We start from the raw sequence: 23,260 nt of genomic DNA, 5'->3' as shown, positions 1-23,260 counted from the left end.
TTGAAAACAGGGATGGAATAACCACTCGGACACTTCAAACACCGGTTCGGCTCAAAGCCCCACGGATTTCAGCGACAAAGCCCTCACTCAGACACTGATGGACCTGTCTCACCTGGCCAGCTCAGGTGCCCACCGCCAGCCCAGCCCCACAACCCCCCCAGAGAACAAACAACAGCTGAAACAAACAGAACAATCACCAAGTCACTCTACCTGCAAACATAAGATCCACTGCTTCACCCTCTGAAACACCTCTCTGCCGCTTCTCTTGCCCTACTAAAGGGTGTGCAGTTGGGGGGGGGGGGAAGGGAGGAAGAGGGAGGGTGACAGGGGACCACAATTTTTCGCAAAGAAGTTGCACGCCAGGGAGTTCTATGTCTCAGCTACATAGAAGAGTATAAAGGTCGCAGGGCTGTCACTCGAGGTGACCCGAGACACATTTTGTCACATGCAGCCAGACAAAACCCAGCTCCTTCTTCAAGCCCTATGTGCAATAGGGAAGTGGGGTGGGGGCAGAACAGGGGGCAGCATATTGCACAAGAACGAAGTTCCAGGTGCAGGGTGGCATGTCCCAGCTCCTTCAGAACAGTCGGGCAGTCGCGGGGTCGTGTCACTTGGGTGACACAACGCTTATTTGGTCACGCACGGTCACTCAAAACTCAGCTCCTTATTGATTTAATCAACGAATTAGTCATTGCAATTTTGATCACATCCAAGCACATTCATTGGAGGAAATTTCTAAAACGAAATTGGCCACGACCAAGGAACTGGGAACAAGGAACCAATGGCAGCACTTGGGCTGGTCTACACTTAAAAATTAGCTCAACCTCGCCATGTGGCTCAGGGCTGTGAAAAACTGCATGTCCTGAGGTGTGTGGTTAGGTTGACCTAACCCCCCGGCGTAGGCGTGGCTAGATCAAGGGAAGAATTCTTCTGTTGACCTAGCTACCGTCTCTTGGAGAGGCGGATTAATGGCACCAACAGACGTAGGAAGCGTCTACGCGTCGCTGTGCGGCTGTAGCGTAGACAACCCCTCGGTGACGGGGGGCTGCCGTACCCCGTCGTCGGGAGGGTCCGCAGGGGGCTCCCAGCACACGTAGGCCTCAGAAGTGCCACATGGCTCAGATCTTGCCCCACCATGGCACCTAGGCTGCCCCCTAGTATGGGCTCCACCCCTTGCTTGCCATGTTGCCTTACGCCCCTCCCCATGGCTTGCCCCATCACCCACCTCCTGTCCATCACCTCCCACTGAGCCTGGGCCCCACAAACACCCATCGCGTGGCTCAGCCCCCCCGGGTGACCCTATGCAGTTTGGGCTTCCCACTCATGCCTCACCAGGCCCAGGCCCCACCCCAGTGCCTGTCATATGGCCCAGGCCCTACTGAGGCCCTTTTGATCATGTGACCCCAGTTTAACCAATCAGCTTGGCTCCCCCTGTTAGTAAGATACAATGTATCTTCCCTCCCCCTACAGGAGTGTTGTTGTCTCTGGGCTGCTCTGGCCCTTTAAGACCCCCGCTGAACATCATCAGCCGAGGCCGTCCTCGCCTTCATGATTGGCTCCCGAGAGCGCTGACTCAGCCTAATCCGTCCTCGCCAGATGCCAGCCCCGTCCCATCCCCATTCCGGCTTCGCTCCCCAAGGGCCATCGCAGGGGATTCACCAATGAGAAGCTAGCACCATTGATTGGCACGGGCGAGGCCCAATGGCTGGGCTCTCTGCGGCCGTGCGGACGGGCCCGAGCGAGGCGGCGCGGAGGAGGGCGGAAGCAGCGGTGAGGGCAGGCGGCTCGGGAAGATGGCGGAGGCGCGACGGGGCCGGGGGCTCCCGGGGCCGGGGCTGCTCCTGGTGCTGGCGCTGCTGGGGCCGGGGCGGCCGCTGCCTGGGGCCGCGGGGAGCCTGAACCTGCAGGAGCTCAACGAGCTCAAGTACGGGATCGAGATCGCCGCCGAGCCCGTGCTGGCCGGGCAGGTGCGTGCGGGGGGGGCTGTCGGGGGGCGCTGGGCTGGGGGGGCAGGTGCGTGCGGGGGGGGCTGTCGGGGGGCGCTGGGCTGGGGGGGCAGGTGCGTGCGGGGGGGGCTGCTGGGGGGCGCTGGGCTGGGGGGGCAGGTGCGGGGGGGGCTGTCGGGGGGCGCTGGGCAGGTGCGTGCGGGGGGGGCTGTCGGGGGGCGCTGGGCTGGGGGGGCAGGTGCGTGCGGGGGGGGCTGTCGGGGGGCGCTGGGCTGGGGGGGCAGGTGCGTGCGGGGGGGGCTGCTGGGGGGCGCTGGGCTGGGGGGGCAGGTGCGGGGGGGGCTGTCGGGGGGCGCTGGGCAGGTGCGTGCGGGGGGGGCTGTCGGGGGGCGCTGGGCTGGGGGGGCAGGTGCGTGCGGGGGGGGCTGCTGGGGGGCGCTGGGCTGGGGGGGCAGGTGCGGGGGGGGCTGTCGGGGGGCGCTGGGCAGGTGTGTGCGGGGGGGGCTGTCGGGGGGCGCTGGGCTGGGGGGGCAGGTGCGTGCGGGGGGGGCTGTCGGGGGGCGCTGGGCTGGGGGGGCAGGTGTGTGCGGGGGGGGCTGCTGGGGGGCGCTGGGCTGGGGGGGCAGGTGCGTGCGGGGGGGGCTGTCGGGGGGCGCTGGGCTGGGGGGGCAGGTGCGTGCGGGGGGGGCTGTCGGGGGGCGCTGGGCTGGGGGGGCAGGTGCGTGCGGGGGGGGCTGCTGGGGGGCGCTGGGCTGGGGGGGCAGGTGCGGGGGGGGCTGTCGGGGGGCGCTGGGCAGGTGCGTGCGGGGGGGGCTGTCGGGGGGCGCTGGGCTGGGGGGGCAGGTGCGTGCGGGGGGGGCTGTCGGGGGGCGCTGGGCTGGGGGGGCAGGTGCGTGCGGGGGGGGCTGCTGGGGGGCGCTGGGCTGGGGGGGCAGGTGCGGGGGGGGCTGTCGGGGGGCGCTGGGCAGGTGCGTGCGGGGGGGGCTGTCGGGGGGCGCTGGGCTGGGGGGGCAGGTGCGTGCGGGGGGGGCTGCTGGGGGGCGCTGGGCTGGGGGGGCAGGTGCGGGGGGGGCTGTCGGGGGGCGCTGGGCAGGTGTGTGCGGGGGGGGCTGTCGGGGGGCGCTGGGCTGGGGGGGCAGGTGCGTGCGGGGGGGGCTGTCGGGGGGCGCTGGGCTGGGGGGGCAGGTGTGTGCGGGGGGGGCTGCTGGGGGGCGCTGGGCTGGGGGGGCAGGTGCGTGCGGGGGGGGCTGTCGGGGGGCGCTGGGCTGGGGGGGCAGGTGTGTGCGGGGGGGGCTGCTGGGGGGCGCTGGGCTGGGGGGGCAGGTGTGTGCGGGGGGGGCTGTCGGGGGGCGCTGGGCTGGGGGGGCAGGTGCGTGCGGGGGGGGCTGCTGGGGGGCGCTGGGCTGGGGGGGCAGGTGCGTGTTGCGGGGGGGGCTGTCGGGGGGCGCTGGGCTGGGGGGGCAGGTGCGTGCGGGGGGGCTGCTGGGGGGCGCTGGGCTGGGGGGGCAGGTGCGTGTTGCGGGGGGTAGGGCGGGGGGGGACGGACAGGGTGGGCCACGCCTGGGGGGTGGACGGAAGAGGTGTGGAGGGAGTGTCGGGGGGGGGGGGGCAGACAGGTGCGTGTAGGGGGCCCAGGCAGGTTCATGTTGGGGGGCGGCTGGGGGGACGGACAGGTACGCGTAGGTGCGGTGAGGGAGGGGGAGGTAAGAGGGGGCAGGGCAGGGGCGCTGGTATAGTGGGGGTGCTGAGCGCCATTGAACTAAACTGTAAACCCTGGACATGATGGAATCCACTTCAAGCCAAGGGGTGCAGCAGCCCCCCCCAACCCCCCTAGCTCCAGCACCTATGGGCTGGGGTGCCAGAGTGGGGGCTGAGAGTGTCTGGGCTGGGTCAGGCCAGGGGCGATGGGGCCCCACTGGATAGGTGGTCGGGGGACTAGAGAGGCTGGGTGTGTGGGGGCTAAGGGGGGCCAAATAGGCATGGGGGGAGGGCCTGGGCCAGGGTGCAAGCTAGCTGGGGAATGTGGGGGGCCAAGTGGACCCAAGGAGTTGGGGGGCCAGGTGGGGGCAGGACCAGCCTTTATGTGAGGGTTGGGTCAGGGAATGAGCCGTTGGGGGCGAGGGAGAGTGGAGGGGGGAGACATGGCATAGGAGGTGGCAGTGAGTGGGGGAATGCCAGGGGTGTTAGGTAGGGGTAAGACTGGGGTTTGAGGGGAGCTGTGGTGGGGTAGGTGGGTGAAGGGGGGTGAGGCGTTGAGGGCGGGTGAGGGGTATACATGTGCAGGAGGAGTGGGGCAGGCAGGAGGAGTGGGGCAGGCAGGAAGAAAAGAGGGCTGGAGAGCAGGGGCCAAGGGGCAGAGACATCCCAGGGGAGTGGGAGGTGATGGGGCTGAGTGGGGGGAGCAGGGGTTTTAGGGGAGGTGGGGCAGGTGAGGGCCTGGTTAGCAAGCAATGTGAAGTGCAGGTAAAGGGGCCAGGCCCATGTGGAACTCCCCATCAGCCATCCCATCCCCCCCCCCCATCCTGGGGCCACATCAGACCCTAGAAAACAAAGCCCCTTTATTCTGTTCCCAACTATCGACCCCATCGTGGCGCAGGCTGTGGCACCCCCTCGCCCTTGCCCTGTGCAGACTCAGCAGGATCCTGGACGCTCTCTGCACTGGCAGGACACTGCCCCTGGCGCCTGTGTTTACTTCTCTGGCAGAGGTCGAACGGCTGCACTTGGGACTTCCACCATCTGGTGCCTCCCTTTTGCATGTGACAGAGGGGAGCCTGGGCGGAACCGGCCGACTTACGAGATGTGGTTTAACGCTATTGATCTCCCCTGTGCTTTGAAATGGCTAATTCTGGCGCGGCCGCGTGCACCTGGCTCTGCTTTCTGGTTCCCTGCCTCTTGGGATCAGCGACGACTCTGGAAGGGTGGGGGGGAAGGGCAAAGACAGCTGGAAATACCCTAGAAGCACTGTCGCTTTCTGACAGCAAAACGCCACCTGATTCTTCATTCACGGCACTGGCCCAGAGGGAGACTTGGGCTAAAAGCATCTGTTTGGAAAATTGGCTTGTGTTTGCATCCTAAAAGCTTCCCCTCAGCTACTAAAGTGCAGGAAAGGAATCTTAATGGGTCACCCTGCATGTTGTTTTGGGTACCTCTTGCTTTGTAAATACTATAACCAGCTCGTCTGCGCGTTGCTGCTTTGCTTTGGCCTAAATTCGAAGACGAGTTCTGTGACCCTGGGTAAAACTATTTTGGTAAAGAAGAAATCGCTACTTGTAACCAAAGTAGTTATGCCAGAATGAAATCTGTCTGTAGGGCAGGGCCTTCGTTCCTTTGTGCTTTGTTCCCCGGTCCTCCGGTTCTCTCGCTCTTTATCTCCTCAGGGTAGAATCATAGAAGATTAGGGTTGGAAGAGACCTCAGGAGGTCATCTAGTCCAAGCCCTGCTCAAAGCAGGACCAACCCCAACTAAATCATCCCAGCCAGGGCTTTGTCAAGCCTGACCTTAAAAACCTCTAAGGATGGAGATTCCACCACCTCCCTAGGTAACCCATTCCAGTGCTTCACCACCCTCCTAGGGAAATAGTGTTTCCTAATATCCAACCTAGACCTCCCCCACTGCAACTTGAGACCATTGCTGCTTGTTCTGTCATCTGCCACCACTGAGAACAGCCGAGCTCCATCCTCTTTGGAACCCTCCTTCAGGTAGTTGAAGGTTGCTATCAAATCACCCCTCGCTCTTCGATTCGGCAGACTAAATAACCCCAGTGCCCTCAGCTTCTCCTCGTAAGCCATGTGCTCCAGCCCCCTAATCATTTTTGTTGCCCTCCGCTGGACTCTCCAATTTGTCCACATCCCTTCTGTAGTGGGGGGCCCAAAACTGGACACGATACTCCAGGTGTGGCCTCACCAGTGCCGAATAGAGGGGAATAATCACTTCCCTCAAACTGCTGGCAATGCTTCTACTAATGCAGCCCAATATGCCGTTGGCCTTCTTGGCAACAAGGGCCCACTGCTGACTCATATCCAGCTTCTCGTCCACTGTAATCCCCAGGTCCTTTTCTGCAGAACTGCAGCTTAGCCAGTCGGTCCCCAGCCTGTAGCAGTGCCTGGGATTCTTCCTTCCTAAGTGCAGGACTCTGCACTTGTCCTTGTTGAATCTCATCAGATTTCTTTTGGCCCAATCCTTCAATTTGTCCAGGTCCCTCTGGACTCTATCCCTGCCCTCCAGCGTATCTACCTCTCCCCCCGAGACTGTGGTTTGCCTCGTGTTGCACAACGGGACTGCAATCTTGGCTGAGGTCAGCTACCGGCATATAAATAATAAAGCCTGTGCGTTTTGGTGCCTGAAGATTTCTTTCGCTTGGGGCGGTGCTCGCGAGAGGAAAACGCATCCGGAGGTGGCGCAGCTCCTGCCCTGAAACATGGGAGCAGCAGTCAGATGAAAGGTGGGGGACGGGGGTGTGATGGCTGATGTGGGGTTGGTAATTCCATGGCAGGCTGGATAATTGGCCAGACGAACTGGGAGTGTATTCCTGGACGCCTGCCTGTCATGTACTAGCGCTTCCTCGTTACTCTTGTTTACCTCATGCCCTTCCCGTGGCTTGATTTGGTTCTCTCTCTCTCTCTCTCTCTCTCTGAGGCTGAGCTGTCTCTCCTACGCTTCCGCGGTTGCATGGAAACCAAACTTCTCTTTACTAAAAGCAGAAGCGGATCTTTGGGCTGCCGGGCACCGTGGCGTCTAGGGTCCTAGTGCACCGCCATTCGGACTGATGTATTGGCTGAGGGGTCGGCATTGGGGTCTTCCACCGAGCTTCCCCGCCCTTGTGCAGGGGGGTGAGGGTGGGGGGGTTTGAAGCGCTTCAGAGGCTGCCCAAGTTAGCCAGCCCTGAGACACGGTGCGGGAGGGTGGTGGTGGGGTTTCTGGTCCAGATCCCTTACTCTGGGAGCTGACCCCTGAGCAAAGGGGGCCTTAGCAAGGCTTGTGGGGGTGTTCTGAGGTCAGGAGCTTTGGGGTTAGAGGGGCTGTTGCTCTCAAATGACCCCCCCGTCCCCTCTGGCTGATCCCCAAGGGGGGTCAGTTTCCTCTAGGTGCCAGGCAGCCCGTTTGGGTTCGTTACCTTTGACGCTCGTGAGCGCAGCCTGCTCCCTGGGCACGGGACTGCGTGGAGCTGCTCCCCTGACGTCCGATTGTCGAAAAAACCCTCTTTCATTTTGAAGGCCTCGTTTCCAGGCCCGCTCCGCTGCCAGTGACCCGGCAGAGCAGCAGCTCCGGGTCGAGAAGGGTTCAAACAGGCGGCTGGCGCGGGGGAGAGGGCAGAGTCAGAATAACCCAAAAAGCCTCCCGCGCTTAAACCGCCCCAAAGTCTGAAGAAAACCCCTGCTCCTGAGACGGCCAAGCCTGAGGCTAACGGAGGTGCCTCTCGTTTGGGTTTAAGGGTCTCCCCGACTTCCCGCCTCCTGTGTCCAGGAGCTCCCTAAAGGGGAAGTGGGGGGAGCTGCATTTACATGGCAAAGCTGCCAAGGAAACTTGAAACAGGCGCTAAATTAACCCCCTGGTGTCAGCTGCTCCTGGGGCGTGATGCTCCTGCCAGCGCCACCCGGGCACTGCACGTTTTCACATTAACTTCCGCTGTTTGCACGCTGTTCTGAGCCCCCTCTCGTCCCCGCTGCCTGCCGGACTCTTTCCTGTTCTGATCAAGGACAGCCCCTTTGCACGGGGGCAGTGGGCAAGTTACAAATCCACCCGTGAGCTACGCTACAGCCTAAACCCCACAGCACCAGACAGATCTGGGGTGTCCTGCGGGGATAGCCAGGTGAGAGCCGTGGCTACAAGCAGGGCATCTTCTGAATGGGCGCATTGGCACCGGTGGTCCCATGCTTCCCCCTGAACTGGAATGGGGCCGGGTTTCAAAAGAATCTGGGTCTGTATTTATGAGGGTCCTGCCGGAAATAATACCCACCTCTTACCTAGCGCCGTTCAGCGGCTGACCTCAAAACGGCTTACAAAGGTCAGTGTCACTAGCCCGGTTTTACAGATGGGGAAACTGAGGCACGGAGCGGGGACGTGACGTGCCCAAGGTCGCCCAGCAGGTGGCTGGCAGAGCAGGGACGAGAACCTGGGTCTTTTGAGTCCCAGTTCGGTGCTCTACCCACTAGGCAGCACTGACTCCCAGAACTGACCTTCTCAGGTCTAGAGTTGCACTGGTTTAACGAATGCGGCCTCGTCAAAGCAGGGTAGCGAAATTGGTGCCGACTCCCTCGCGGCCGCTCCGCTTTCGATTTCAGAGCAGCCAGTCCTGCCACTGACTCGGAGACCTTTGTCGGGTCACCTCTTTGTGCCTTAATTCCCCCCTCTGCAAAATGGGGGTCGTGTTCCCCACGCTGCGGGAGGGTTAATGAAATCCTGGTATGGCAGGAACCAGAGAAAGGCAGAACATCCTGCTCCCAGGGTGGTACCTTTTTGCTCCATGGGACCTCCGCCAAGATTAGCAGCCCTGGATCGCCCGCTGCAGGCGTCCTGCCCTCCGTAGCACTTGGTCTCCGGGCCAGCAGCGCCTGCGTGGTGAACTGCCGTTCGCGCGGGCCCTGTTCTCCTTCGCTGATTTCGCCGCCTGCGCTTTCCTAGAACAAGCCAGAGGACGTGGTGATCGTCTCGTCCAAGTACAAGCAGAAGTACGAGTGCCGCCTGCCCTCCGCCGCCGTGAGGATCCACCAGGACGCCGAGGAGCAGCCCCAGAGTTACCACGGGCTGGGGATCTCAGATCTGCTGAGGCCGATGGAGGCTGCCCCCTGCCTCGTAAAGGTGAGCCTGCCACTGGGCGCACTGGGGGACGGGAGCAGAACTGAAGGATGCAGGGGGCCGAGGGGTTGTGGTGCCCACAGGTGGGTCAATGGCTCGCTGCCCACCCTTTCCCAGCCCCCCTCCATCGCAGTTCTCAGAAACGGCAGCCGTTAATGAGGCTTAGGGAATTGCTTCCACCTTCTTGACCCCTGTCCTGAGGGGTTGATGTTCATAGAAGAATCATGGACGTGTAGAACTGGAAGGGACCTTGAAAGGTCATCAAGTCCAGTCCCCTGCCTTCACAGCAGGACCAAGTACCGTCCTTGACAGATTTTTGCCCCAGATCCCTAAATGGCCCCCTCGAGGATTGAACTCGCAATCCTGGGTTTAGCAGGCCAATGCTCAAACCGCTGAGCTATCCCTCCCCACAAGTTCAGGGGTTCCTCTGTGGGGGTGCCACAGCTGTCTCCCCACTTCCCTGCTGAGCTGTCAGTCCAGAGCACCTGGTCCCAGCAAGCCGGTAACATGTCCTCACACTGAGGCAGGCAACACGACTGGCCCAGCCACGGCCAGCGTCCGCTCTCCCCCGGGGGCCTGGCTGTTGGTGTGAGAGCTTCCCTCAGAACGCAAACAGTCGGGAGATCCCGGGCGGGGTTTGTATCTCCAGGATGTAGCTTTAAGCGCTCGCCGGACAGAGCCACCGCTGGCTTTGCCGTCCCTCGTGGGCGCGGCCTGAAGCGAGGCCTGGACCGGAGGACAGGTTCGCTCCAGCTAGTGCTGGGGCGATCTCCGGGCTCCACGGCTGGGGATGTGGCCGATGGCAGGTTTGGGGGGCGGGTGAAGGTTTTGGGGGGCGGGGTTGGTCTTGGCCTTTGTTGAACTTAATTGCTGCTGCCTTGTTCCCAGACCAAGGACTGGTGGACGTACGAGTTCTGCTACGGGAAACACATCCAGCAGTACCACGTTGAAGGTAAGCCTCGCCTTGCCATGTCCACTGGCTGTTTGCTGGGCCCGGCGGGAGGGGCGCGTGTGGGCGGATTATACAGGCCCGAGGACGTGTCCAGCCACTCAACTCGGAGGGTGACTGACCTGGGCTCGCTCAGTGAGTTTGGCTGGGAGCTGGGAAAGCCGCCCAGTTTCAACGCTCGGGATATGAAAGAACCTGGTGCGTCAGCCCCAGCTGTGCCCAGGCCGATGGCGGCATGTAAAGGGCAAAGGGGCCGTGGCTACTCTGCTGTGATCACTTTCATTAGATCCCCTCCCACCCCCGTGGCATCCTGTATCCAATCTCCCTCTGGGGATCCCTGTCACCGTTGTGGGCTCACTGCACCGCCGACCCCCTCCGCGAGCTGCACGAGGGGTGGCCCCCTTAGTTCTCCTCTGGGTGGAAACTGACACACCCAGCACAGCTGCCGAGCGTCTCTGCGCGGGACGCTCGGTGTTTGATCTCGGGGAGGTGCCCGTAGCAAAGGGGGTTTTACCCCCAAAGACTGGGCCAGCATCCAGCCCTTTCCCCGAACCTGATCTGGGCCAGGATACCGCGTCAGGGTGAAGTATTTACATGGCTCCTGATACCCTGTCTCCGGTGGGTGACACTGTCGTCCCTATGGTCCCGCAGGAAGTCTGGGACAGAGCAGTGTCCCGAGTCCCAGGCGAGTGCTGGAACCACTGGCCACCCTTCCTGGGGGGGGGGGGGGGTGTGTCTCTCTCTGCACGCCGGGGCCCCCCAGGGGTTCAGCGCGCTCTAACGTGGGTCGCTCTGTGTCGCTGTTTGTTTCCCAGAGTCGGAGATTAAAGGAGACATCTTGTACCTCGGATATTATCAGTCGGCGTTTGACTGGGACAACGAGACAGCAAAGGTTGGTGCTTTTTGGACCTCCTGTGTCGTGCTGAAGTGTGAACCCCTGGTGCTCTAGGTTGGGGAGAAGGGAGGTGGGCTTGGCTGGGGGTCTGGCTAGCACTGGCTCAGCAAACAGGGTAAGCAGTTCACCCCTAAGTCCCCGCAAGCTCTCCCCTCCTGACAGTGGGCCCTGCTGGGCAGAGCAGGGGACTGACTCGCTGTGTGATGCGGGAAGTAACTTTCGCTGCCTCGGTTTCCCCATCTGTATAATGGGACGACAATCTCCCAGGAGGCCGAGTGGCTTGGTGTGTGGGGGCTTTGCGATCCCCGGAGACAGCCCCAGCTCAGCGTGGACAGTGAAGTTGGGAGCTTTAATGCCCTCATCCAAAATTCACCTTCCTAGGCTTCGAAACAACACAGGCTCAAACGCTACCACAGCCAGACGTACGGCAACGGCTCTAAGTGCGACCTGAGCGGGCAGCCCAGGGAAGCTGAAGTCAGGGTAAGTCGTGTGTGTGTGTGTGTGTGTGTGTGTCAGTTCTCTGGAGTTGGGGTGAGCAGGGGAGACTCCCTGAAGACAGAGGGGGCCAGGGCAGCCTCTCTTTGGCCTGGGTTATCTGCTGTTTAAAATGCCAGCAGTGACTAGGGGAGGCTTCCATGGGGGGGTGGGGAAGGGGTGGAGGCGGACGAGCCCCTCGGGCGTGGCAGGGTGCCCGGCAGGCCCCGCGGGACTCTCCGTGAGCCCCAGGGCACCTTAACCCTGTTCCCCCCGGCGGCAGTTCCTGTGCGAAGAGGGCTCTGGGGATTACATTGCCCGGGTGGACGAGCCGCAGTCCTGCTCCTACGTCCTGACCATCCACACCACCCGCATCTGCCACCACCCCTTCCTGCGACCGCCCTCCACGGCCACCCCCCAGGCCATCCGCTGCCACCCAGCCCTGAGCCCGGACCAGTACGTGGACTACGTCCAAGCCCAAGTGTGTGAGTATCTGGGACGGGGATGGGGGGCGGCTGAGGGACTCGGGTCTAAATCTGAGCCCCTCCCAGGGCCTGCCACAGCAGCTTGTGGCAGGGCTTGTCCCAGCCCAGCAGATCCCAACCATCTGTAGGGCGGGTTCTCAGGCTGCCCCACCCTCTCCTCCCCCCCAGGGTGGGCGGGTTCTCGGGCTGCCCCGCCCCCTCTTCCCCCTGGGGTAGGCGGGTTCTCAGGCTGCCCCGCCTCTTCCCCTGGGGTGGGCGGGTTCTCAGGCTGCCCCCAATCTCTTCCCCCCCCCCCCCCCAGGGTGGGTGGGTTCTCGGGCTGCTCCTCGCCCCTGGGGTGGGCGGGTTCTCGGGCTGCCCTGCCCCCTCCTTCCCCGGGGTGGGCAGGGCCTCTGTGGTGACTGAAATGCCATCTACGCTGGCCAATGCAGTCGACACCAAGCGCAAGGTGGAAGAGATCTCCGAGGAGCTGAAGACCCTGGACACGAGGCTGTGGAATGAGCGAGATCCCAACCCTGCCACCCAGCGCCCGGAAGGTGTGGATCCAGCCCACCCCCTCCACGAGGAGCAGGAAGCAGACGGTATGGCAGCTTCTTCGCGCTGAGCTCTGGGTGCTCGTGATCCCCTGTGGGCAGCCCCGTCCTCTGCCCAGGCTCGGGGCTCTCTGCTGGGATCTCCTGGTGCGATGGGCCGTGCGCCCGGCGGGGGCCCCCTCACATCCCCATGGACGTCAGGGAGGCGCAGGAGGATCTGGTAGTGCCCCAGCGCTGCTGAGCGCAGGCAGCTCGCTGGGCCTGGGTGGGGCCACGGGGCTCGAGCCTTCCCCTCCGCCTTCAGGAGTATTGACGAGGCGTCGTGGGCACTGTGGGTGAGCGAAACAGCCGGGCGGGCCGGGGCGAGATCCTGCTCCCGTCGAGCCTGGCTGCCGGCAGATGGAGGGCGCCCGGCTGCCTGGGACTGGAGTAGGCTGGTGGGATCGGGCACGCGTGAAGCTTACTCAGGGGCCTGAGGCTGCCCCGGAGCCCCGAGCACTTCCCAGGACTTCAGCGGTGTGGGTGATGTTTTCTCCTTGCTTTGTGCCAGCCGCTCCCAGGGAAACCCCCAGACCTGGCCCAGGGGACGACACCGACTTCGGGGATAGAGTACTCGGAGCGGGCGGGCTGCCGGACCACACCAAGGTAACGGCTCTGTCCGGCGGGGCCCCCCCCCCCCAACGCACGGTCTCTCTTCCGGCTCGCTGTGGTCTGAGCCAGGAAGCTGGCGCAGCCATGCCAGGCACCGCCGCCTCCTGGTCTCACCCTGGGGTGGGGCATGGGGTCAGTGGTAACTGTGTCAAGGTTCAGTGCTGGGGGAAGGGCAGCAGCTCCCCCTCACTCCGCCGACGCAGAGCCCCCGCCAACTCCTGTAGTGATCCCGGTCTGCCACCGCGTGAGCAGCACGTTGATTGTCTCCCTTCTGTCCCAGCCAGACCTTCTCCCGCGGGACCCCAGGGGGGGCTGCTGCCGAGTCCAGCGGCTGGGGAGCAGTTTGCCCTGTTGCGTGGCCTGGCGTCTCTCTGGATAGGACAAGGCTAAACAGCGGTGGCTTTGCGGTTGGCAAATCAGGAGCCTGGCTCCCCGGTGCTGTAGCTGGGGCAGTTATGGCTGAGTAATTTCTCCCCCTGCCCCTGGGTCTGGAGTCCCCCGTGTCCCTCTAAACTCCCGGTGTCGTCCCCGCTGCAGGAGGACGAGGCGGTTGTGAAGCCGGCAGATGATCACTTGGCTGGTGAGTGTCTAATAGAATCCTGGGGCAAACCTCTCTGGGCCATCACTACACAGGGCGGGTTGTGGGGTGTCCTGGGGGGGGGCCCATCCGGTGTCGGGCTGTATATTTGGCAATAACAAGCCAAAGATCATCTAGTGAGCGTTACCGTGATTTGCAATCCTGATCTCGGATGTGGTGCTCAAACCAATGGCCATGAAGCCACTGGTCCGTTTTATGGCCCTGATAAAACACAGGGGGACGTCTGCCGGGAGGCTGGAGCCAGGGCGTCGGCTCTCCGAGTGATCGGACGAACCTTCGCTGGCAGACAGTGCCTGGCGCTCTGGGACGTTGGGGGTTAAAGTCTCTGCCCCCTTGGGAATCCCGAGGGTCCTCTGCCTGGTTCTCCTTCAGAACTGCCTCGGCAAGGGGCAGGATCTGCCTGTGCTGGGAGGGGAACGGTTCTTTCCAGCACAGAGCCTCAGATGTTCTTGTTTCTCTGGCATCTTTCAGATTTCCAGCAAAAAATCCACTTCAAAGTGATCCGGAGCCCGGGGGATTTAGTCCAGTTTATCGAGGCGCTGAAGGAAAACACCAAGAAGGTACGCGGGGGCCTGGCGTGGCGTTCTCCAGCTGTGCTCTTAGCCCACAGCACTCCTCCTCCATGGGAGGTGATCTATTGATCCTGGCTAATGATTACAGCTGGATTCCTGGCTCAGGGGCGGGCCTGATCTAGCGCTGAGTTTGATTCCCTCTGTTAATGTGAGCTGGTCCAGGCCTTGCTCTGTGCCTCAGTTTCCCCCTCTGGGATGCCAACCCTCCCTGACTACATAGGCCAGCTCTGAGATAGATTCATGTTCGTTCCCTCTGAAGCACCTGGCGTTGGCCGCTGTTGGAAGACAGGATACAGGGCTAGAGGGACCTTTGGTCTGACCCCATGTGGCCGTTGGGTGGGGAGTGTCTAAAAATCCCGTTTCCCCCCAGGGGAAAGAGAAGGCGAGCGAGTCGGAGAAGAGCCAGGAGGCCCCGAGGCCCGAGGAGGCTCCGGTCGCCGGGAGCGAGCGCCCGGAGGAGGAGGACGATGAGGACGACGCCGCCCTGCTGGGGAAGTTTGAGGAGGAGCTGGAGGACATCCTGCTGCCCAGCTCGGAGCGGGCCAGGCTGAAGGAGGAGGTGAAAACGGAAATGGAGAAGCAGTTCGACAACATCATTGACGAGGTGAGGCTGAGGGAGAGGCCCCTGCCCACCCCCCATCCCGTGTCTGGCGCCAGGGTGTCCCCTCTTGCCAGCCCCGTCTCCTCTCTGCCCTCCCTGGGGCGCGGCCGGATCCCGACGGGCGCAGATCCGGGATGGCTGCTGGGGCGTGGGCAGCGCCCCTTCCCCGCAGTGCAGAGGGACCCAGGGGCCGGCTGCCCATCCTGAGGGCATCGGGAAGCGTTCATGCCCCGCGGGCACGTGGATATTTCTGCTCCCAGTGGCCTCTCCCGGCCCCTTCCTTTGGCATCGTTACTTGTAACCATGACACTGGTGGGGTCACTGGGGACTGATCCCCGAACCTCTGCCTTTAACTGCTTGGGATCAGGTTTGGAGGCAGTATTGCATCTAGCCACTAGGGGGCGACAGAGCCACAGCGGTATGGTACTCCCTAGCCGCTGTGCCCCAGAACAGAGGGCAGGGTGCCCTCGCTGTTGGGAGAAGGCTGCAAGGGCTTGGGCTGGCATCGGCGGGGTCAGATCGCTGCTCTGTGGCCCGACCTGCTCTTCGGGAGGTAACGGCTCCTACCCCCCAGGTGGAGGATGAGCTGGAGACAGAGGGCCTGAAGGGCGAATTTGATCGGAACCACGCCTCCAAGTCGCTGGCCTCCACCCTCAACAAGCTGATGGACAAGCTGGATGACGGCAAAGCGGCCGAGAAAGGGGAGGAGGAGGAGGAAGAGGAGGACGAGGGAGACTCAGCCAGGAGCAGCGCGAACCACTTGGATAAGCAAGCAGCTGGTATGCTCCGGTTCCCCGGGCTGCTTAGATCCACCCCTGGGCTGCTCTGCCCATGTCATCTTCAAGGGGGCGCGATGGCATGCACTTAAAGGTGTAGTGTCTGGAAATCTGGCCCTGGCCTGGCCCCATCTGGGGAACTCCTCGCCTCAGGGCTGCTCAGAGCTCCCTCCCCCCCCCCCCCCAGCCTCCGGAGCTGAGCTTGGGGATCACTCCCCCTGTGTAGCAGGTTGTTGCCCCTCGTAGATCTCCCACGGGAGAGTTGGGGATGGTGTCCGGGCTGGGGCAGCAGTGGGGCTGAACCCTGTACGATGCTTGGAGCAGAGGGGTTGGGATTGCTGCTTCTCTCGCAGCGCCACCCCGAACACGGTGCCTGGGGGGGGCGGGGCACCACCGGCCTGGGGAAGCACTTTCTGATGGCCACTTGGGGCTGCGTAATCCCGGAGGGGGATGCCCAAAGGGGTGGGAACCCAGGCGGCTTGGCAAAGTGGGGCCGTAACTGTCAGCGTTTGCCCTCAGCGGCCTGGCCTCTGCACTTAGACATCCATGAATGGGGACAGCTTTGTCCATAGCGCCCGAAGCGCACAGAGCCGCCTGCCCCCCGCGGTGCCACCCCTGGGCACTGAAGCCCCTCTCTGTAACCTTCTGTTTCAGAGGCCGACTCGGACGGGCGGGTGAAGGTCAGGGTCACTAGGATAAAGCCAGGCAGCCCCCTGCAGAAGGAGCTGAGGGTGAGAGAGATGGGCAGCGAGAACCCGCAGCTGCGACACATTGAGAATGTGGTTAAGGACCTGCTGGAGAGAGAGGGCCTGAAAGCGGAAGGTAATGCTGGCCAGAGGGGAGGCTGGGGATCGGAGCTGGGGCCCCTAGAAGGGCAGGAGCAGTGGGACTGGAGTTACTGGGGGAATCTGAATAAATCCAGGGGGGTGAGGGGCTCTTCTGGTAATTGTAGGGCCCTCGAGAGGCCATCTAGAGTCCAGCCCCTGGCAGTGAGGCAGGACCAAGTAAACCCGTGACCATCCCAGCCAGGACTTTGTCCAACCTGGTCTTAAAACCCTCCAAGGATGGGATTCCACAGCCTCCCTTGGGAACCTGTCCCAGAGCCGATCTCCCCTTAGAGTTCGACATCTGACCGAAATCTCCCTCGGTGCAGATCAAACCCGTTGCCTCTTGTCCCACCTTCCGTGGATTTGGAGAAGGCGCGATGGGTCCTCTCGATAAGTCCTCAGATACGCTAAGGGCTGTCGTCTGGTCCTCTCTCAGCCGTTCTGAATTCAAGACTAAACGTGCCCAGTTTTGAAACCTGTTCTCACAGGTCAGGTTTTCGAAACCTTTTATCGTTTTTGTTGCTCTCCTCTGGACGCTCTCCAATTTGTGCCCCCTAAAGTGTGACACCCTGAAGTGGGTGCAGTGCTCCAACTGAGGCCTCACCAGTGCCGCATAGAGCGGGACAACCCCCCCCCCCCCCCCCCCCGGGTGCATTACATACGATGCTCCTGTTAATACACCCCGGAATATTATCCTTTTTTACAGCTACAGCTACATCTCATTATTGACTTGTGTTGGGCTTGTGATCCGCTATAAACCCCAGATCCTTTTCAGCAGGGCGACCGCCTAGCCCAGGGGTGGCCAACCTGAGCCTGAGAAGGAGCCAGAATTTACCAATGTACCTTGCCAAAGAGCCACAGTAATACATCAGCAGCCCCCCATCAGCTCCCCCCCGCCGCTCCCAGTGCCCTCCGCCAGCCCTGCTGATCAGCACCTGCCCCTCCCCGCACCTCCCGATCAGCTGGTTCGTGGCGTGCAGGAGGCTCTGGGGGGGAGCGGGGAGGAGCGAGGGCACGGCAGGCTCAGGGGAGGGGGCAGGGCCTGTGGCAGAGCCAGGGGTTAAGCAGTGAGCTCCCCCCGGCACATTGGAAAGTTGGTGCCGGCGTCGGTGCCTATACTAGGAGCCGCATATTAACCTCTGAGGAGCCGCATGTGGCTCCGGAGCCACAGGTTGGCCACCCCTGGCCTAGCCACTTAGTCCCCATTTGGTAGCTGTGCATTTGATTTTTTTTATCCCCCCCTTCCTGAGTGACGTTCTTTGCACGTGTCCGTGCTGAATTTCAGCTTGTTGGATTCCGACCAGTCCTTCAATTGGTCAGCGTCGTTTTGTATTTGAATTCTGCCCTCCGAAGTGCTAGCACCCCCTCCCAGCGTGGTGACATCCGCGCATTTTATAAGCATGCTCTCCAGACAAGTCATTCGTGAAAATATTGAATAGTACTGACCCCTCAGGACCCTGCTAGATCTGCCTGCCCACTTAGTGAACCATTGAAGACGACTTTGTGTACAGTCTTTCTACCCGTTACAAATCCACTTTCTAGTAATTTCCTCTAGACCAGATTTCCCTAGTTTGCTTATGAGACTGTCTTCTGGGACTGTCAGAATGGCGCTACTTGGTCTGACCAAAGGTCCATCTAGCCCAGTATCCTGTCTGCCGACAGCGACCAAAGCCAAGTGCCCCAGAGGGAATGAACAGAACAGGGAATCATCAAGTGATCCATCCCCTGTCGCCCATTCCCAGCTGCTGGCAAAACCGTATTAAAATCAAGATCTATCACATCTACTTCTTCTCCTCATCCACTGGGCCAGCAGCCCCGTCAAATAAGGAAATTCGGTTGGTTTGGTATGTCTTGTTTTTGACAATCCATGTTGGCCATTCCTTATAACCCTTTGTCCTCTCGGTTCTTATAAACTGATTGTTTAATGATTTGCTTCCAGTATCTTACCAGGTATTGACGTCAAGCTGAGTGTCCTTTAGTTTCACTTATGTTTGCCCTTCTCCAGTGGTCTGAGACCTCGCCTGGCTGCCAGTTCTCAAAGATAATGCCAATCTCCGTTCTGAGATTGCTTTAGCCAGGTCCTTCCGTACCCTCGTGAATTTCATCAGGCCCTGCCAACTTGACCACATCTAACCTATCTAACTAGTCTTTTAACCTCTCCTTTCCCTGGTAATATTGACTGTGCCAAGTATCTGGTCACAGTTAACTGCTGATGTGAAGACTGAAGCAAAAGAGGCATTGGCCACCTGGGCTTTCTTTGTCATCTGTTATGAGTTCTCCTTCCCCACTAAGTAGAGGTCCTACACTTGCCTTCATCTGTTTCTTGCTCCTAATGTATGTACAGAATCTCTTATGATGTTGGATGTCCCTTGCCAGGCGTAACTCATTTTGTGCCTTGGCCTTTCTGACCTTGCTGGGGCTGTTCCTTAGCCATTTCCATGTTTCCACTTCTCGTGGAGTCCTTTTCCGTTTTCAGATCTCCTGAAGGATCCATGCTGGCCTCTCACTATTCCTAGCTTCCCTTCGCCTTGCTAGTTTGCTGTTGTGCTTTCACCACTGTCCCTAATCTTGGGTTCTTAAGGCTTTTCTGGTGGGGTGGGAGCTGCTTGGTAGGTGTCCCCTCGTTAACGCTGGGGGGTGCCGAGAGGCAACTGGCCCAATGGGAAGTGAGTTGCTGACCCAGGAGGGTGGGATCCGAAAGGGGGACCGGATGTCACAAGACTCCCAGCTCTAAAGCCACCACGCTGTGTCACGTAGGATCCTACCATGGGCACCGGGCCATGGACTCCGCAGCTCTGTCTAGGACACGGGGGCGCTTTGCCTCCAGGGCAGGGCTCAGGGCTGATGTCCCCCAGCCCAGCTGCTGCCGGATCGCCAGAGTCTAGACCTGCAGGGTTTTCCCTTCCGGGCTCTGCCGATACCCAACGCTCGCCTCTGCTGGCAATGCCTAAATCGAGGCTTTCTCCATCGTCCCGGCCAGGGCTGTGCCCCACTCTCAGCTCTTGTGGGGAACCCCAGAGTCAGGGGCTGGGGGTGCGGCAGACAGGAGGGGCCGTTGTCCACGCCCCTTGTGTGTGAGTGTGAGCTCAGCGGGGCCGTTGCCCACGCCCACCCTCCAGTGGGTTAGTTCCCCAGAGTGCCCCGCTCTGCGGCCTCGCTCGGACGCAGCTGGGAACGTGCTGGGGGGTGAGCCAAGCCGAGCGTGCCCCTTCCCAGCGTGGGGCGGCCCCCTCATTCCCTGCCAGGCCAGGTTTTCCGACAAGTGCCGCCTGGGTCTGCCCTTTGCCAAGGCCTCGGCTGCTCTCCCTGCGCCGGCGACCCGCTAGGGGCCCATCTACGCTCCGGGCGCTGCAGCAGCACCACTGTGGGGGTTTCCCATCCCCTCTTTACACGGTGGCATTGTCCCATTGGCCCCGCCGTCTCTACACTGGGGGCTAGGCTGGCATAGCTGCGGCGCTCAGGGGGGTGGGGATTTCACACCCCTGAGCGCTGGAGGTGTTGATTCGAACTTTGAGCCTACACCTGGGCTAACGCTCACGGCGCTTTGATCGACAGGTAAAATCGAGATCAAAATCGTGACGACGGGGGGCTTCGGGGATGAGGACGATACCCACTGGCTGTCGGACGAGGACACCAAGAACCTCAAAGACATTTTCTTCAATATCCTGGTGAAAGCAAGTCTAATGCTACAGGGGGCGGGGTCTTTGTGGCTTGGGGGCGGGGCCTTTGTGGCTTGGGGGGGGGCGGGGCCTTGGCTTGCGTCTTCCATCCAAGCATTCTGCAGCCACTAATGGATTAATCCCCATGCAAGGCAGGTCAGGGGGGAAACTGAGTCACAGAAGGGAAGTGACTTTCCCCAGGGCATCCAGTGAGTGGGTGGCAGAGCTGGGGATGGGACCCAGGAGTCCTGACGTTGCTGTTTGTTCACCTACACAGCCTTCCTGCTTCACAACAGCTAGATGCCCCAGACATGCAGCCACCTCTGGGGAGGAGGGCATGAGTCAGCTACACAGCTGTATCGGGGGAGGTGAGCAGGAGCTAGGGCCCCCATACAGACCAGACAGGTCCCCTCTGCCCCCAAGGTCTCGACCCCCAGACACCATGGCCGATCTACCCTGGGGGCGAAGGGCTGAGTCTCCCTGCTCCAGGTTCCAGCTGGTGTGACCAGGGAGCCTGACCCCAGATACTCCTGTCCCCCAGCAGCCCATGATCCCAGCTTTACCCTCCCTGCTGGTGATCTTGTCAGCAGCGGCGGTTCTCTTCCTGGAGCCCAGCCTTACGGGGCGGTGCCCTCCTCCCCTGGGCTAGGGCGGGAGGCGACTGGGGCCTGGAGCAGAGCTCCCTGCTGGTGTGGGGAAGGTCGGCCTGCCCCGACTCTCGCCCAAGCTGCTGGTGTGGGATCTCCACCCAATCCCCCCATGGGCCCCTGCTCTCTGCCTCTCCAGATCCAGGGCACGGAGGAAGCTCACAAGGAGCGGAGGCGGCAGCAGGAGCTGGAGGACAACTACCGCTTTGTGTGGGGGCAGCGGCAGGAGGAGGCGCCAGCGGCCGGCGGCACCGACTCAGAGGAGTTGGATTTCTGAGCAGGCGCCGGATGACTGCCTGCAACACCCCCTCCCCCTGTCCCCCGTATGTCCCATTGACTCAACTAGTCGGGTGACCAGACATCAAGTGGGGAAAAACCAGGATGGGGGGTGAGGGGTAATAGACACCTCTATAAGGCAAAGCCCCAAATATTGGCACTGGCCCTATAAAATCAGGACATCTGGTCACCCTATTGACTAGTAACCCAGGCGCCATAGCTTCTCTCCAGGGGATGCCCAGCGGGGCCTGGCCCCTACCAGCACTTGGGGGCAGGGGGCACCTATCGCTCTTGTCCCCCCAGCCGCCCAGGGGGCTCTGTGTGGGATGTCTCCTGCTAGGAGGATGGAGAGGGACTGGCTGATTTCCATGGTAACTGACGGCGGGAGCATCCTCTTTGATCCCTTCGAGGAAGGGTGGGCGTGGGCTGAACCTGTGCCCGTGTGACCCGTCTAGCACACGCTAGCGGGTTCTGTGCACCAACCCGCCTCCCCATGAGAATAATGGTGTCTCCCTACCCATTTCATAGAGTTGGACTCCCCGGGGGAGCTGTGCCCAGCGGAGAGACCAGGTGGCAGGGGCAAGCTGCTGGGTGCTGCCCGCAGGCTGGGCAGGAGGTCACGCTGGGCCCCCGCGGGGATCTCCCCTGCGTGTCTGCGGTGCCTGGGCAAAGGGAGGGCGGAGCTGGAGCCCTGGCGTTTCGAGAGCCGGGCACGTGGAGAAATGCCCTTCGGTACCTGCAGCTGCTGACAGGTGTTGGTCTGGAGCTGGGGGCGGGGCCTGGAGCCTGGTTAGCTCCTCCCACTCCACTGCTAAACCTGGCAGGAGCTGAGCAGCATGGCCTGTCGCCTCCCCAGGGCCAGTGCTAAACTGGAGCAGGGGATGTGGCTTAGTTCATTTGCATAAGTCGCTACCCAGCATGCTCTCCTTGCCCTGCTCAGCCCGGCCTCAGGACACAGCTGGGGGCATCGGTGCCAGGCGCCCATGTTGTTTCCTGGAACTCCCTGGCCGTTTGGGGGTACGTGAGCCCCCTCTGGCCCTTGCTGTTCGCTAGCCCTTCCCTGCGGGGGTGGGAGCGTCGCCGTGCGCAGGAGGCGGGTGAGATCAGGAGAGCAGAGGGTTAGCGAGGCCTCACCCTGGTCCTCTCGCTGCCTGTGGCTGCCTCTGAGTTCATCCACCCTCTCTCCGAACGAGACAATTCACTTTCGCTCACACGCGGAGGGAAGGCAAGGTCTCCCCAGCCCCTGCCCGCTCTTGGAGAGGGTGGGGGGACCCCGCTTCCCAAGGGAAAGGTTGGAAAACCATCCACGATCCAATTTGTATCAATAAACCAGGCTCGACTAGTCTGCTCCCTGTGTCTAATTCACTGCGGCGGGGCGGGGCCGCGAGCTGCCCCTCGGAGCGGCTCACGTTCCGGCCGGGCCCTCAGGCCTCGCGCCATCTGGAAACGAGCATTTCCTACCGCATGGCGCTGGCTCCTGGCAAGCAACCCTGGTTTGGTCCCCGCCCCCTTGGACCTCACCCGGGGTCGGTCACACCAGGGAGGCCCCCAGGCCCCCGCTTGCAGCTCATTCAGCTAAGACCGGCTGGGCTGCAGCCCGGTCTCATGGCTGAAATTCCCACAGGCCTGCTCAGGACCGGGATAACCACATGTTCCTCACTGGCCTGGTCTCGTGAGAGACACACTCCGGCTCCAGGGCCCTCCCTGGCATCTCCCAGCTGCCCCGAGGCCTCTAATGTAACTCCCCGGCCTCGGGGCAAATGAATCCGAAGCAGTAGCAGCTTGTTGCTGGGGTCTGTGCCCTGGCATGGGCACCAGGGGGTGCGGCTGCCAGTTACCTGAGGGTTCCAGCCTTGCTTTGCCCAGGCGAAGAAGTCACCACGCCAGGTGTGCGCGCAATGCTACAGTCTGGCAACAGGTGGCAGCACCTGTCTGAGTTGTGGCAGTGCCACCTTTACCGGGTGATGCCAGGGGGAAAAGAATCGCTTGCGAAGCCAGGTCTCTGCTCCAGGGAGGTGGGTCAGGGGCTGGGGGGGGGGGGGGGAGCTAGGCCAGCCCCTGCCTACCACCCAGAGGGGAACGATGGGGGGCAGGAGTGAGCAATCCATCCTTCCCCTCCCCTGGTGCCTACCCTCCTGCTGGGGCTCACGGGAGGCCACGCGGGGTAGGACCCAGCCACTCCTCCAACCTCCCTGCTCCCGAGCTCTGCCCTCTACGGCGGATCTGCCTGCTGCCTTGGCCGCTCGGATGCGGAGGTCAAAGGCAGCTGATGGCACCCCTGCTCCATGCAGTCCCCCCATCCTGCCGCCTCCCTCCACCGCTCCCTCGGATGGAGCTGCAACCACGCCCCCTCGCTCTCTGCCTCACTTGGTGCCTCTGGGGCTGGCCAGCTGTTGCCCTTCCAGGCATGTGCCCCAGGTGGGATGGGTAGAAGGCCCATTCTAGTCTGAAGACCGGAAACAGGGTGACCCCTTGGTGCTTCTGCGTCCTTGACTTATGGGCTGCCTCCATCCCCACCTTCAGGCCTGCTCTGGCCTGTCATCGCCCCTTCCCAGCAGGGGGAGCGAGGGGGCTGC

The 23,260-nt window shown here is 62.0% G+C and overlaps 1 protein-coding gene across 1 annotated transcript; it reads left to right on the top strand.

The window, feature by feature from the left end:
• Nucleotides 1-1,793: 1,793 nt before the first annotated feature.
• Nucleotides 1,794-20,685, top strand: OS9 (OS9 endoplasmic reticulum lectin). Its single transcript, XM_065419393.1, has 15 exons — nt 1,794-1,967; nt 8,568-8,744; nt 9,630-9,693; nt 10,506-10,582; nt 10,967-11,065; nt 11,343-11,544; nt 11,976-12,125; nt 12,628-12,722; nt 13,266-13,308; nt 13,798-13,886; nt 14,269-14,502; nt 15,074-15,278; nt 15,930-16,097; nt 19,658-19,776; nt 20,548-20,685. Exons 1-15 carry the CDS (start codon nt 1,794-1,796, stop codon nt 20,683-20,685), a joined length of 2,034 nt encoding a protein of 677 aa, XP_065275465.1.
• Nucleotides 20,686-23,260: the final 2,575 nt, after the last annotated feature.

The sequence above is a fragment of the Emys orbicularis genome, chromosome 19 (genome assembly GCF_028017835.1).
Source record: "Emys orbicularis isolate rEmyOrb1 chromosome 19, rEmyOrb1.hap1, whole genome shotgun sequence".
NCBI lineage: Eukaryota > Metazoa > Chordata > Testudines > Emydidae > Emys > Emys orbicularis.
This window is presented reverse-complemented; position numbering and strand designations above follow the sequence as displayed.